The sequence below is a fragment of the Brassica napus genome, chromosome C1 (assembly GCF_020379485.1).
Source record: "Brassica napus cultivar Da-Ae chromosome C1, Da-Ae, whole genome shotgun sequence".
Taxonomy (NCBI): domain Eukaryota; kingdom Viridiplantae; phylum Streptophyta; class Magnoliopsida; order Brassicales; family Brassicaceae; genus Brassica; species Brassica napus.
In genome coordinates this window covers 28,101,285-28,116,855 of record NC_063444.1, presented here as the reverse complement: position 1 = coordinate 28,116,855, position 15,571 = coordinate 28,101,285, and the positions used below count along the sequence as shown (strand labels likewise).

The 15,571-nt window shown below is 36.3% G+C and overlaps 1 protein-coding gene across 1 annotated transcript; it reads left to right on the top strand.

Moving 5' to 3' along the window:
• Nucleotides 1-13,215: 13,215 nt before the first annotated feature.
• Nucleotides 13,216-15,122, top strand: LOC106374622 (histone deacetylase HDT1). The gene is made up of 9 exons (XM_013814610.2): nucleotides 13,216-13,389; nucleotides 13,591-13,661; nucleotides 13,749-13,963; nucleotides 14,062-14,084; nucleotides 14,163-14,281; nucleotides 14,362-14,421; nucleotides 14,521-14,623; nucleotides 14,702-14,822; nucleotides 14,905-15,122. Exons 1-9 carry the CDS (start codon nucleotides 13,377-13,379, stop codon nucleotides 14,969-14,971), a joined length of 792 nt encoding a protein of 263 aa, XP_013670064.1. The 5' UTR covers nucleotides 13,216-13,376; the 3' UTR covers nucleotides 14,972-15,122.
• The last annotated feature ends 449 nt before the right edge of the window (nucleotides 15,123-15,571 follow it).

Genomic DNA, 15,571 nt, shown 5'->3' with positions numbered 1-15,571 from the left:
TCGTCCGGCTTCTTTGGTCCGAATGGATCCTTCTCAAGGTCTAAGGACCTCACGACCATAGGACTCAACAAGGAATGAGCCTTGTCCATATTGAACTGCTTGAGTATCTTTTCTGTATATGTCTTTTGATGCATAAGGATTCAATTTTCCACATACTCAAATTGCAGTCCCAAACAGAACTTAGTTTTTCCTAAGTCTTTCATTTCGAATTCTTTCTTTAGACATTCGACCGTTTGGGAAATCTCTCCAGGGGTTCCAATTACATTCAGGTCATCCACATAGACAGACATAATCACGAAGCCCTTGCTGTCAAATCTCTTTATAAAAATACATGGACTTATTGGATCGTTCTTATAACTCTCTTTCATTAGGTACTCTGATAATCTGTTGTACCACATTCGACCTGATTGTTTTAAACCGTACAATGCTTTATTTAGCTTAATGCAATGTTGTTCTCGAGAACCTTTCTTATCTTTGAACTCAATACCCTCTGGAACTCTCATATGAATTTCATTATCCAGTGGACCGTACAGATACGCAGTTACTACATCCATTAGGCGCAGATCAAGCTTTCCTTTCACGGCCAGACTGATCAAGTATCGTAATGTAGTCGCGTTCACCACAGGGGAATAAGATTCCTCATAATCTATTCCTGGTCTCTGTGAGAATCCTTGTGCTACAAGCCGTGCTTTGTATCTCATTACTTCTCCTTTCTCATTTCTCTTTCTCACAAAGACCCATTTGTATCCCACTGGTTTGACATCTCTAGGTGTCACGGTTATAGGGCCAAAAACGCCTCTTTTCTTTAATGATTCTAACTCCACGTTTTGTAGCTTCTTTCCATCTGATCCAATCTGATCTGTGCATGCATTCATATATGGACGTGGGTTCTAGATCCTCATCTTTTTCCATGATCTCAAGTGCTACTTTATAAGCAAATATATCATCGACGTCGATATTTTTTCTGTTCCATTTCGTTCCAGACATTATATGGTTTATAGAGATCTCTTGATTGTCCGGCCCTTGTGTCCCATGAAGTTCGGCGTCCCGAACCCCGTCATTTTGAACGGTCGGATCATTTGGAATGGCCGGCTCACTTGGCTCGACCGTCTGGGTCGGCTCGGCTGGTCCATTAATGTTCTGGACGGTTTCCTTGATGCTCTCGGATCCAGCACCTCTCTTGGACTTCCGAGGCTATTTATCTTTGGAACCAATAGGTCTAACACATTTGAGACGTTGTTTAGACTCTGTAGCCACTTGACCTTGTCCCTTCTGGACATCTATTCGTATCGGTGCATTACAAGCCGGGATATACGATTTTGTCACTCGATTTGGGTCAGCAAATGAATCTGGCAGTTGATTAGCTAGCTTTTGAAGATAAATGATCTTTTGGACTTCCATATCACATTCTTTAGTCCGAGGATCTTGCCAAGATATTGATGGTCAAGACCATTCGATTTCTTTGCTCAACCGGTCGTTATCTCCCCCTAAGGTCGGATATGTGGACTCATCAAACTGTGAGTCTGCGTATCTGGCCTTAAACAAATCACCGGTTGTTGGCTCTAGATACTTTATAATGCTTGGAGAGTCATATCCTACGTATATTCCCATCCTCCTTTGTGGTCCCATTTTCGTTCTCTGTGGTGGAGCAATTGGAACGTAAACGGCACATCCAAATGTTTTGATGTGGGACACGTCTGGCTCATGACCTGTGAGTAACTGGGAAGGCGAATATCTATGCTCACTAGATGGCCTGATGCGAATCAGTTCTGCTGCATGTAATACGGCATGTCCCCACGCTGATACTGGGAGCTGAGACCGCATGAGCAATGGTCTGGCTATCAGCTGGATACGTTTAATGAATGATTCGGCCAAGCCGTTCTGTGTATGTATATGTGCCACGTAGTGTTCTACACTTACCCCCATGGACATACAATAGTCATTAAACGTCTGGGACGTAAACTCACCAGCATTGTTTAGACGTATAGTCTTTAAAGGAAAGTCTGGAAAGTGTGATCTCAGTCTTATTATCTGAGCAAGCAGGCGTGCAAATGCCAAGTTCCGTGTGGATAGTAGACAGACATGCGACCATCTGGTCGATGCATCAATCAGGACAATGAAATATCTAAACGTCCCACTAGGTGGGTGTATTGGTCCGCATATGTCTCCCTGAATCCTTTCCAGAAAATTTATGATCTCTTTATTAACTTTGGCTGGTGATGGCCTGGTTATGAGTTTCCCTTGTGCACATGTTGCACATGTGAGATTGTATGGGACAACTACTTTGAATGTGTGCCCTTGTGAATTTATCATCAACTTTCGCATCATATTGGTACCGGGATGGCCAAGCCGGTTATGCCATCAAGTGAAATTGTCGCAGACATTAGCCTCGATCATACTGACCTTTGCATAGTATAAGCCAGTAGACATTGCAGGTAAGGTTTCTAGGATCCTTTTATAGCCTTTGGTGATCGAAATTATGTTAAGGAATTCTTTATTTCCTTCTTCCCATGTTTCAAGATGGAAACCGTTCAATCTTATATCCTTGAAACTCAATAGGCTCCTTTTAGAGCTAGGGGAATACAACGCATTTTTGATCTCTAGATGAGTGCCCTTAGGCATCAATACGTATGCCTGGCAGTGACCTTCAATCAGGCCGGCTACACCTACAATGGTGTGTACGTTTGCACTTTGCATTGTGAGATTTAAGAAATATCTTTTGTCTCTAAGTATTGTGTGACTTGTGCCACTATCCACCACGAGTATGCTCATCTCATCATTCATTTCTATAAATAAGATTTCATTTCTCAGAGACTTTAAAACTTTCATTTTATTAAAGTTGCAGAACACCAAAATTAAAAACACCAAAACAATCATAAAACAATCATAAAGCAATAAAACAAGTCGTATCGAAAAATTTAGTCTTTGAGACAATCAGAAGTCTCAAAGTCCATAAGGTCGTCATTAGCAACATCGGATTCTCTATCAACCTCATATCCGGAATCATGGACCATATGAGCCTCCGGGTTCTTGTCCTTAATACTTTCTTGGTAGAGCTCACATAAGTGCTTAGGAGTTCTACAATTCTTGGCCCAATGGTTGCTCATCCCACATCTGTGACAAACGGATTTGGTCGAGTAAGACGGTTTGGATATACCGCCTCGACCTCGGCCATAACAGCCTCGATCACGGCCGGGATTGGAACCATGACCACGGTAATTGTGGTTTCCTTTCCGGCCGGCCAAGTACCTATCTCGGTCGTTCGAGTAATTGTCACGGTTCTTATATCCACCACGGCCTTTGCCATGTGATCTCTTATCATTCTGGATGTAATTGCACTCGTTGGAATTTTTCTTTTCAACTTCATTGGCCTCTGGTAATGGGGCTGTTCCAACAGGTCTAGCTTCACTGTTCTTCATCAGGAGCTCGTTGTTTGCCTCGGCCAGTAGCAGGCACGAGATCAGATCAGTGTATGTGGCGAAGCCTTTCATTCGGTACTGCTGCTGCAGTATTATGTTTGAGGAATGAAACGTAGAGAATGTTTTCTCAAGTAACTCTTCTTCGGTTACTACTTCACCACAAAGTCTCAGCATCGAGACCGTCTTAAACAAGACTGAATTGTGCTCATCCACTGACTTATAATCCATGAATCTTAGATTCTTCCAGTCATTTCTAGCCTTTGGGAGTAACACCGTTTTCTGGTGATCATATCTATGCTGTAAAGCATCCCAAAGTTCTAGTGGATTTTCCATCGTAATGTACTGATCTTTTAGACCTTCAATGAGGTGATGGCGTATAATACTTATAGCCCTGTACCGATTCTTATCGGTCTCATTGTTGCCCTTGATGATAGTATTACCAAGTCCTTTTGACCTTAAGCTGATCTTTGTATCTAGCGCCCACTGCAAGTAGTTATCTCCGGAGAGATTAAGGGCTGCATAGTCTCTATTTGAGATATTCGACATCTGAATCACATCATCATTTCAATTTAGGTTCATAATGTGATCATGTGGCCGCATGGTATATTAACAAGCTCGGCCACAAACTTGTCTTACGCATCTATGAGAAACAATCAATCTAATCGACCATGGTGCGAATAAACAAGCCACACGGCTATGTAGATAAGCAATAGGATCGGACATGTAAAACTAATTGACCATGGTGCGAACAATCCTAATATATGATTCTACATGTACCAGAGAGATTGAGGCCACACGGCCATATGTATTTTCAATGCAATCAGATTCGAATTCATATGTTTCTACATGCTGGTCGATTTCAAATAGTATGAATGCAATTCAATTCAGATTTTGGATGTAATGCAAACAACCTTAGCAATTTGATTTATGAATTTAGGGTTTCAATTTAAAACTAAGGCTGCCGGTTTTAATTAAGGTTTCAAGGCCTTTAGGATTCAAGTTCTAGATCAGATTACTTCAATCAATCTAACAATCCTAAAACCTCAGATCATAAAACATTCAATCAATTAAAATCGGATTCAGTCCTTTAGGGTTTAGGGTTTCGATTCCTAAATGCAACATTCTACAAAAGTTTTAGGGTTTTAGTTAATATAATTCAAACTATGTTGCAACCTACAAACTTTCTTCTATGATTTAAAGTTTTTCTTTGGCGATTTCATACTCTTTATAATTGTGGATTTTTTTCTCTGAATAAATCTTTATCAAAATAACTGAGCATTAAATTCATATCTATATTCGTATATATTGAAATCAGATTTAACAATTTTGAAAAAATAAAAATTAGTCTCTTTCCCTTAAAAATAAGAAAGAGAGGAGAGAAATAAATGACTTTGATTTATTTCTCTAACCATTGTTGTACTATGTAACAGAAATACTTAATTTTATACAATAAAATACCATATGATAGCAATAAAAAAGTTTTTTACCATAAAAATTTTTTTTACCATAAAAATATTTCCCAATATTTATATTTGAAGAAAACTGCCAATAAAACCCTGAACTTTCAAATTAAAGCCAAAACAACCTTTAACTCGTGTTTGAGCCCACAAATATCCCAACTTTTAAATGTTGGCCATTTTAACTCTCATTTTTTGTTGACTCGGCAATTTTAGAAACTCGGAAAGTCAATTATTAAATTGTAAACGTCTGTTAACTTACTAAATGACGTTGTTTTAAATATTACTTAAAAATTATTCGTCAACACCAGTACAATTATTCTCAGCCTCATTGTCATTCTCATTAGTCTCAATATCATCTTCTTCACCGACTTGATTATGTTGTTCAATCGTTGCTTTTCTAACACTTTCCACTTAAGATATCTCACTACAACGAACCCGAAGTAACTCCATCTTCCTAGCCATTCTTTGCATTACCAATGGCTCTGGGTTTTGGAGATTATAAGATTGAGAGACTAGAGAATTAGAAAATTTAGGTTTCGCGAAAGAGAGGATGATTTAAAGGTTTACAGAGTTAAAACGACATCATTTCATTAATGTTTAATTATTTTTTAAAACTACGTCGTTTAGCGACTTAACAGACGTTTAACAGTTGACTTTTTTAGATTTCTAACATGGCCTAGTCAGCAAAAATGAGTTAAACTGACCAATATTTAAAAGTTAGAATAATTTTTGGTTCAAACATGAGTTCAAGGTTTTTTGGCTTTAATTTGAAAGCTCGTGATTTTTATGGTTGTTTTCTCTTTATATTTGTATATATTGAATAATAAAAAAGGGCAATTCTCCTATATAACCTTATTTAAGTTTTTGTCACAAAAGTAGCTTCTCAAGCTGAAAATCGGATTAATAACCTTCATTAATAGAGCTAAAGACTATAATGCCCTTCTTTCAACTTTGATATTATCTCTACAAAAAAAATATCGTGAAGTATTCTTCGGCTACGAGTAACCTTCGGCAATGAGCTGTTGAAGTCCGGCGAGGCACGAATCGGTGATTATCCCTATTGACCAAACGAGCTGTGTATCGATATGTTTCAATATTTATTAACAATGGTTTACGAAGAAAAAAATTCAATTCCAATTTGAAAACTTAGGGTTTTCGAACTGAAAATTGGGGGTTTCGATTTGTTGTTCTTTAGATAATAGATTTGAGCTTGTTTTGTTGTTCAAATCGAACAGTGAGACCATAATCAGAATTACAAAGAAAGAATCTCATGAAGGTTCATTTACAAAACTTGTCTTACGGAAGAAGACGAGTTTGTGACCTTTCTTTTTGGTAAGCCATTTTGAATCTTTGATGTTCCTAGTTCTTCTTTGACTAATGCTTTATTTGTCTGAGATACGAAATTTTTTTGTCTGGTTATGTCATACAGGTAGATTAGGTGACATGATATTTTTTTAAACATGTGTGTGTTGAAGTTTTAGTTCTCTTGTTCATAGTATCTTAAGCTGAGTTGTGTAGAGAATTAGTAGATAAAGATTAAAATTTCATATATGCACTTCTCTGGTACTATCTGAACACATAAACAAAAATTCAATACAATTTGTTTAATTGAGAACATTGATTTTATTAGAAATATCAGTTGCCTTTTGCAAAAATAGTCACCAAAACTTCTTATGGTTTTTGGTAATATTCGCGTCTCACTCACGAGTACTCGTGGTTTTATTAGATTTCTGGAAGTCTTTGTATGGTTTTATGAAAGCATTCCAGAAAATCCGATATTAAAATTTTTAATTTTTTTTTTGCTTGGTTGCGTAGGATAGGAATACGTTGGGAGATTCACCACCTCCCATGATTGCATTGCCTGATTTGATCTATCCTGATGGTCTAGAGCCGAATAAAACAGTGGCGATAAACCAACATTCAAGTGCTAGTTATATCAGGACTGTTAAGGAGATTCTCACAAAAGAAGAGTTGAAGAGAATCTGGCAGACGTTTATGGGACCAGTGATCAAGCTCGGTGAGAGGAGTTTGAAATTATCAGCGAAGATAATCCACGTCATTCTCACAGGAAGCATCATAACAGTGAAGAAGAAGAATGAGGCTTGGTTTCGTTTTGGGGCTCAGCCATTGAGCTTCTCCATCAGGGAGTTCCACATGGTGACTAGCCTTAGGTGCAGTGCAGAAGTACCACAAACCGATACAGAGACTCATCGATTTCAGTGGGATTTTCTAGAGGGTAGTACTCATACGCTAGAGGACTTAGAAATGCAGCTCAGAGGCACAAACGAAGAGTCTTCTGACGAGAGATTCTGCCTCGCAATGCTCCTCCTTATTGAGAGCATATTGCTACAGAAGAGCGCAAAAACGAATTTTCCTTTGGATTATGTGAAGAAAGCGCATGATATATATGCGTTGATGGCATATCCATAGGGAAGAGAAGCTTATACATTGCTTTTGAAATCAGTTAGCTTTGAAAAAGACCTCGGCAAAAATAGTTATGACTTACTGGGATTTCTTTTAGCCTCCCATATGTGGATACTAGAGTCAATTCCCTTGCTACATTCTACCTTCAGTACGGTGATTCCTATTCCAGAGTTACAACAGTTTACACCTGCCTTGTTGTGTGAGAAATACACTGCTACAAAGGTTCCATCGCTGATAGATGTTGTAAACATTGAATCTAATGAAAATGTGAGTTTTTACATTGCCTTGTTTCTGTATATTTTTCTTCTTCTTGTTAAAGCTAATTCATTGTGTGTTTTTGGTCTTAGCTGAAGGTCACATGTATTTATTTCACCTTCTGTTCCCCATGATCCAGAAGATGATATTTCAATGAAAAGTGTTAGGGAAGAATGCTTAGGTATTGAATTCCTCCAGACCCAAAGCAGGACACCGGCCTCTGGGTCCCCGCTGGGAAGCACTCCGGGTCCGGTCCCAGGGACCACCCCCTTCCTCAAGAAAATTGAAATATTCCGATAAGGGGATCCTTCCATATTTCCGAATATGGAAGGGTACCCTATTAGACGACCAAGACCGACCTACAGGCTACTATATAAGGGGAGCCCAAACCCTAAAACAAGGGATCGACTTCTTCAAGACTTAGAGACTAGAGATACGGCTAGAACTAGGGTTTATACACCAATCTATTGTAGTCCCTGCTCTTTGATCTAATAAAACATCTCTTCAAGTCTATTTCTCTATAATTCTCACTAAATACTAGGTTTGTCCATCGTTCCCTAGTACTTACAAAGATCCTACACAAAAATCCCCTAACAGGAAGACCAACCTGTTGAAGATCTGGATGCAATGACAAATTTATCCAAGGATATAAGTTTAAAGTTGAAGATTATAGAATTATGTCAGTAAACCTATATAACGCCAATGAAGAAATAAGAAGAATTATTTTACGGTATGGAAATGTGGAGATGGGCCAAACATCCACTTCGAATGAAGATTAAGCTCAACAGAGTCAGCGAGATGATGGAAGAGAATTTCAAGACGATGGACTCTCGTTTGCCTTTGATTGAAAAAAATAAAGAGAACAAGGAGCTTAAAGCTCGTGTGTCAGTATTAGAGAAACGACAGAGTCAAATGAAACTCTTGAAGATGAGGTAAGCTCGTGTGTCTTTTTCCACAAATAGTTTAGGAAGATTGTTTACATATTCATGATTGTCTTCCTGATTTTTCGTTGTACTTGCAGACTGACACAAAGCCATTGGATAACACACCTTCCAAACACGGTGAAGCCAATCCAAATCAAACAAATGAAACTCTTGACATAGAGCCATTGGTATTTCAGGATACTAGAGAGCCTATGATTGAGATCAATTACCCAAACATTTTGAAGAACCCGCACTTTGTTCAAACTTAGACAATTCCTATTAGAGATCAAACAAAGGTATGACTCGAATTTTAAAAACTTTGATAAATATCCAACCAAAAACAAAATGACTGATATCCTTGAATCCAAATCATCATAGACTGTGGAAACCAGAGTGCCATCTCTCTTTGAAATGGGTGCAAATGTGGAGATTGAATCAAAAGATTACACTACTTGTCGAAAATGGTATCAAGGAAATGTATTGAAAACATATCTCCTTGATGGGCTTGAGATGGTGACAGTTGAGTACTCCTCACTGTTCCTGGACCAAGAGAACAAGAAACATAGAGTTCAGAAATCTGTATCTAGGGACATAATCCGTCCTCAACCACCACTTGATGAACAAATATATGGAGAGACAAAAAAAATTGAGCTGATGGATAACGTAGAGGTGTATCAAAATGACGGCTGGTGCAGTGGAAGAGTCCACATCATGTCTATTGATGACATATTCTGTTTGTCTTAGTAAATCTACTGAACTTGTTAAGTTCAAATCTTCCGATTTGTGCATCCATAGATAGGTAGATGGGGTTTGGAAAATGGAAAAAGAGGTAAACACAAATGCCTTAGATCACTTGAATTAAAATTCACGTCAATTGTTTGATATATGGGTGTTGTTTTTTATATGGAAGTACGGAAGACAGCGAGTGTGAAGCCAAGTCAAGAAGATCGTGTAAAAAAAAGGTATGAAATATTTGTACATCATATTAGAAATGCTTTCATGAATAAAGATAACATGTTCCTGAATTTTTGACATTCCAAAATTATATACTTTGTATTTGTTTTTAATTAAAGGGGAAGGATGTTGTTGGTAAGAAAAGAAAATCAAGTGGTCCACTAATAGATAATCTTCCTTTTATAAAGCTCAACAATAAGAGGCCAATAAGACTTAGAAACTCTCCTTTACCTGTAACACCTAAGGTTATCCTTCCAATTGATCTATTTGTGACACCTGAATTTCTTCGGTTTACAAGGCTTCAATACTGTCCTTGTATAATTTTCTTAATTTATTTATAAGAGGTTTAATTGATACTTGACATTTTTATCAACTACATTCCATTCTATAACAATAAGAAAAAAAAAAAAAGAGAAAGATTTCTTTGAATACATGGACGATCCAGAAAATAATCTCAAAGAAGAGGTAATTACTTGAAAATATGCTTCATATCCACAACTATTCTTTGACAAAATTGAAAATTGATTTGAGTTTTGTATATAGAAACACTCTATTTTGTCTTCTGGATGATGCAATGTGTTTAGGAAGAGGATAATAATACATTATCAAAGTGACTTAGTAGATAGACTGAAACAACTTTGGAAGTGTGTTCCTTTGCAGCTGTTACTTTGATTATTGCTTGATGTTCTTTGGAAAAAAAAAGAGTATTTTCTTAATCAGTTTTGATTGAGTTTTGTATTTATAAACTCTGTTTTGACTCTTATTTGATTATGCCATGTGTTTCGGTAGAGGTTAAGTTGAGGTATACTACATGTTATTGCAATTTTTATGAAGCTTCTAACTAAATTGTTACACTGGAAGCACATAGATGTTATATTTGCAATGCTAAATTATAGGAGAATTAAACAAGCTACTTGGTTCCATGACAAAATTCTTCCAAAAGCTTACTTTCTACCAATCAGTTTCCTCTAAACGGTTGGGTACAATTATGAATCTCTCAAGAAGCCACCTAAAAAGGAAGAAAGTTATTTTTGGATTATGTAAGCGAAGTTGTGAGAGGGAAAATACCTCCAAAAAATATATGGTTGGAAGATGTTGATGTTACCTATGGTGCAATTCATGGAAAAGAAGAGCTCTCATTGGATTGGGATGGAGATACACTTGACGAACAACACGATTACACTCTTTCATTGTGGTCTTCCTAATGAAGATATCAACGTTGATATTCGTCAAATCGAAATCTCGCAGGTAAAAACTCTTTGTGATTGATTAATTTTCATTTATCAGTTAGTGTAGAAAAATCAGTGATATATTTTTTTTGTATTTGACAGTGTTGATTCTTGCCGTCTAGTTTGAACTTATGGATGAAGAGATTAATTACGCAAATATCGTTCCATTTCAAGTTGAGAAAGCATAAGGTTTACCAAATACAAAAATTCTTTTCAATTGTGGTCTCTTTATTGTCAAGATGCTGGAATGTCTGTCACTGGGATTGAAGAACATGTCCGATATAAATGATGACAATGCGATGGACTTACTGAGCATGCTATGTTGTGAGATCTTTGACCAGTTTATGGATAAAGATTTCAAGGAAGATAAGTGAAAGTGAACATGTCACACTCATTTTCTGTGTAGCTTAGACTAGGGCAGTGCCGGCCCTGGCAAGAAGCCAAGGAAGCATCTGCTTCCGGCCTTTAAATTTATAAAAATGTTTCAGGCCAATTTTACAGTGAAAGTTAGACTAGACCGACTGGTAAGTATACTCTTCATATTATTTTCAGGTGACAGGTTCGATTAATATAGCCTACATTTTCTACTTTTTAATTAAAATAACTTTTAGTGGCCCAAAATACAATTTTTGCTTCCAGCACACTGAAAGTCGGGGCCGCTACTGGACTAGGGGTGGGTGTTCGGGTACCTGTTCGGGTTCGGATCAGGTATTTCGAATTTTTGGGTATTTCGGTATAGAGGTGTAGAACCCGTTCAAGTATTTTTGAACGTCGGGTTCGGGTATTTTTAGTTCGGATTCAGTTATTTCGGATCGGGTTCGGATATTTAGATTTTGAAAAAATATATTATTTTTTTCATTTCTCAAATTTCTTGTATTTAAAAATATAACTTTCACTTAACTAATTTTTTTATTTTTAATAAATTGAATGGTTAATAGGTTTGGACATAACATTTTAAAACTAAAAAGACATTAATTGGGTTATTGTTTTAAAATTTTGGATGTAACTTTTTGTTAATTTTTGAAATAAAAAGTTTGACATGCATTTTAAGTGAGTAGCAAATCATTTTCTCCGTCATTGTATGTATATCATATGAACTTAAAGTATATGTAGTATCAATATAAATATTTTATATAAAATGAGAGATGTAAACTAGAAATATAAGGTTAATTATACATATGTTCGGTTATCTTCGGATATCCATTCGGGTTCGGATATCCAATCTCTTCTAATTCAATACCCGTTCGGATATTTTGCTACTTCGGTTCGGATTTTGGTTCGAGTTTTTCGGATCTGGTTCGGGTACGACTTCGGATATCGGGTAAAGTGTCTACCCCTAGCTTGGACTATATTTTTGAACGTTGTTTGTTATTGATCTTGACTTCAGTAAGTACTTACTGGAATGTTCCTAAAAATTTTGTAATGAATTATGAATACTTTTGTTTCATTTTTTATTGAAGAAGTTTCAAGATGTCTTGAGTATTTTCGGTCATTCTATCAAAAAAGTGTTAAATGTGGTGTCATTATAAAACACATATGTAATCTAGAAAAGTTTGTGCCACATTTAAAATGGATTTCCAAAATATAAATGAGTGTTTTATTGCATAAGTCTTTACCTAAAAATAAGGACAAAGATATTTGTGTGTTTCTCAACAAAAATGTCTTTCTACCGTGTAGTGAAACCTTAGTAATTTTCTTGTGTGTTCATTTTTAGGCTTTTCTTTTGTTAAGATGAGAAAAAGACAAAAATAGCACTAAATCAAGTTTATGTTTCCAAACTAGCATTCAAGGTCAAAAGTCACAAAAATAGCACTTAATGTTTTATCAAAAGTCACAAACTTAGAGTTTAGAGTTAAATGGTGGGGTTTAGGATTTAGGGTTTAGGGTTTAGGGTTTAGAGTTTATGGTTTATGGTTTAGATATTAGGGTTTAGGGTTTAGGGTTTAGGGTTTAGAGTTTAGGGTTTAGGGTTTAGGGTTTAGAGTTTAGGGTTTAGGGTTTAGAGTTGAGATATGAGGTTTTGGGGATAAGATTTCAAATTTTGAAAAATAAAAAAATTAAAATTTTCAAAGGATAAACTTATAAATGTGCTATTTTGATCATTTTAGTTTTTGAGTGCTATTTTTGTGATATAAACTTAGAAATGTGCTATTTTGTGATATAAACTTAGAAATCTCCAAAATAGCACATTTCTAAGTTTATATCACAAAAATAGCACTCAAAAACTAAAATGATCAAAATAGCACATTTCTAAGTTTATCCTTTGAAAATTTTAATTTTTTTATTTTTTAAAATTTGAAATCTTATCCCCAAAACCTCATTTCTCAACTCTAAACCCTAAACCCTAAACCATAAACCCTAAACTCTAAACCCTAAACCCTAAACCCTAAACCCTAAACCCTAAACTCTAAACCCTAAACCCTAAACCCTAAATCCTAAACCCCACTCTTTAACTCTAAACTCTAAGTTTGTGACTTTTGATAAAACATTTAGTGCTATTTTTGTGATTTTCTCTTTTAAGATTTGCCAATTTTATATTCGAGAGTATATTACAAAATTACGTAATCTTAAAACGGCGTCGAACGCGAATCCTAACGACCTATTGTAAATCACTAAAACCCTTCCGATTATTTATATTCTCATCTTCCTCTCACCGCCTCAGCTGCTAATAAACCCTAACTCACTCAAGCTATTCTTCCTCGATTGTCAGCTATGGAGTTCTGGGGTAGGTTTCTCCTCCATTTAACTCGTCTTTTGATCGATGCTTTCTGTTTAGGCCTTCTGAATTTTGTAAAACTTGTTAATGGAATATCGAAATTTGAGGCTGTTTAGTTAAGATATATAGTTAGATGTTAGTCTCCTTCTTTGAGTTGCAGTATTCTCACAGAGAAATGATGTTGATTCTTCTTTGATTGATAATACTCAGGAGTCGAAGTTCAAGCAGGGAAGCCGCTTAAAGTGACGCCTGGATATGACTCTATTGTCCACATCTCTCATGTTAGTATTATCACTATTTGGTTGGATTCTGGGTATTTTTCTTGAAATTAAATGTGAAGAACCTTGTTTGTTTGTTTGTTTGTGTAGGCATCGCTTGGAGATTGTAAAGGAAAGAAAGGAGAAGCTGTGACTTTGAATGTGAAGGTTGGGGACAAGAAGTTTGTCATGGGAACTCTTGTGTCTGAGAGCATTCCTCAGACTTGCTTTGATATGTTATTCGATCAGGAGTTTGAGCTTTCTCACAACTGGGGAAAAGGAAGTGTCCACTTTGTTGGATTCAAATGTCCCAACAACAAAGATGAATATCCTTTTCATTCTTTGTTTTATGCTATGTTGTTTCTCTTATAATTGTCTTTCTTCTCTAGTTTCCCTTGACTCTTAATGTGCTGTGTGTTTTCACTGAGGGAGGAGAAGACTTTTCTGGTGAGTTTGTGAGATTAATAGTTCTCTTTCCCAAATATTGGCTTGGTTGTTGATTATGACTCATTATATATGTCTCAGATTCAGAGGAAGAAGAGGAAGTTGAAGTTCCTGTCCCTGTTGCAGCTAATGGGAATGCTGCAAAGGCCGTAGCAAAACCAAAGCCTGTGACTGCACCAGATGATTCTGATTCTGAAGGAGTGAGTTTCTGTGATTTGTCTCTTTGTATACAGTAATATCATTTATCCAAAGTGACAAATGTGTATCATTGTTATTGCAGATGGATGAAGACTGTTCTGATGATGAAGATGATTCAGAGGAAGAAGAGGAGACACCTAAGGTATATATCTCAAGTCTCTGCAAGACTTCTTTTTTCTTAATTACTATATATTTCTATTAGACTCTTTCTGACAATATCTATTTTTTATTTATTAAAAAGGCTGAAACAAGGAGAAAGAGAGCACGTGAAGCCGCACCCGCACCTAAGACACCTGTGTCTGCAAAGAAGGCTAAAGCAGCAGAAGCTACTCCTAAGAAAACAGGTAAAGATAATGATTCACTTAAAGCTCTGCAAACAGTTTGTGACATTAATACTCACTTTGAACATGTTTTTGACACAGAGGAGAAGAAGAAAGGCGGACCTGCAACCCCCCACCCGGCAAAGAAAGGTGGAAACACACCTGCAACTGCAACGCAGAGCCCAAAGTCTGCAAGTCAAGTCTCATGTGGTTCATGCAAGAAGTGAGGCTCTCTCTAAACTCTTTCTTTCTGCTCAATGTTTCTACTGTTAATAAAACTTCTTGTTGACTGATCTTTGTGGCAGGACATTCAACTCATCGAACGCACTTGAGTCTCACACCAAGGCCAAGCACTCTGCTACCGCTAAGTAAAGTGGTTTCCTAAGAGTAACAACTTCGGCCGTTTTGGATCTCGGTAGGAGAATTATGATATGTTTTTGAACTTTGGCTGTAGCCTTTTGAAACCTTTCGGATTTGTATTTTCCGGTTACCAATATATAATTCAGTATTCTGTCTTAGACCATCTCCAACTTATCCATATTCCTATTTCTATATTTTCTCTTAAAATAGAGAAACTATAGAGGTGAAAATGCTCCAATGAATGTTTCTATATTAGAGTTCATCTATTTATAGGAGAAAATATAGAAATATGATATTTCTACCTCTAAATATAAAGGCAAAAAGTAATTTTCTTCTATATTTTCCTTTAAAATAGAAAAACTCGGCATACATTGGAACTATTTTCAGCTCTATAATAGAGATCTTTATTTTAGAGGAAAATATAAAAATGTACATTGGAGATGCTCTTGCTTGCAGAGTTTTGGCCGTTCTATATATCAACATATTAATATGCGAATATCGAAATCTGAGTTTATCTTCAACACGTGGTACAAGAACTTATTTTAGTATCAAATGTTAATAATATTGTAACCAACATACAGTGGTGGAAAAGATAATTTATTTGAATGAAAC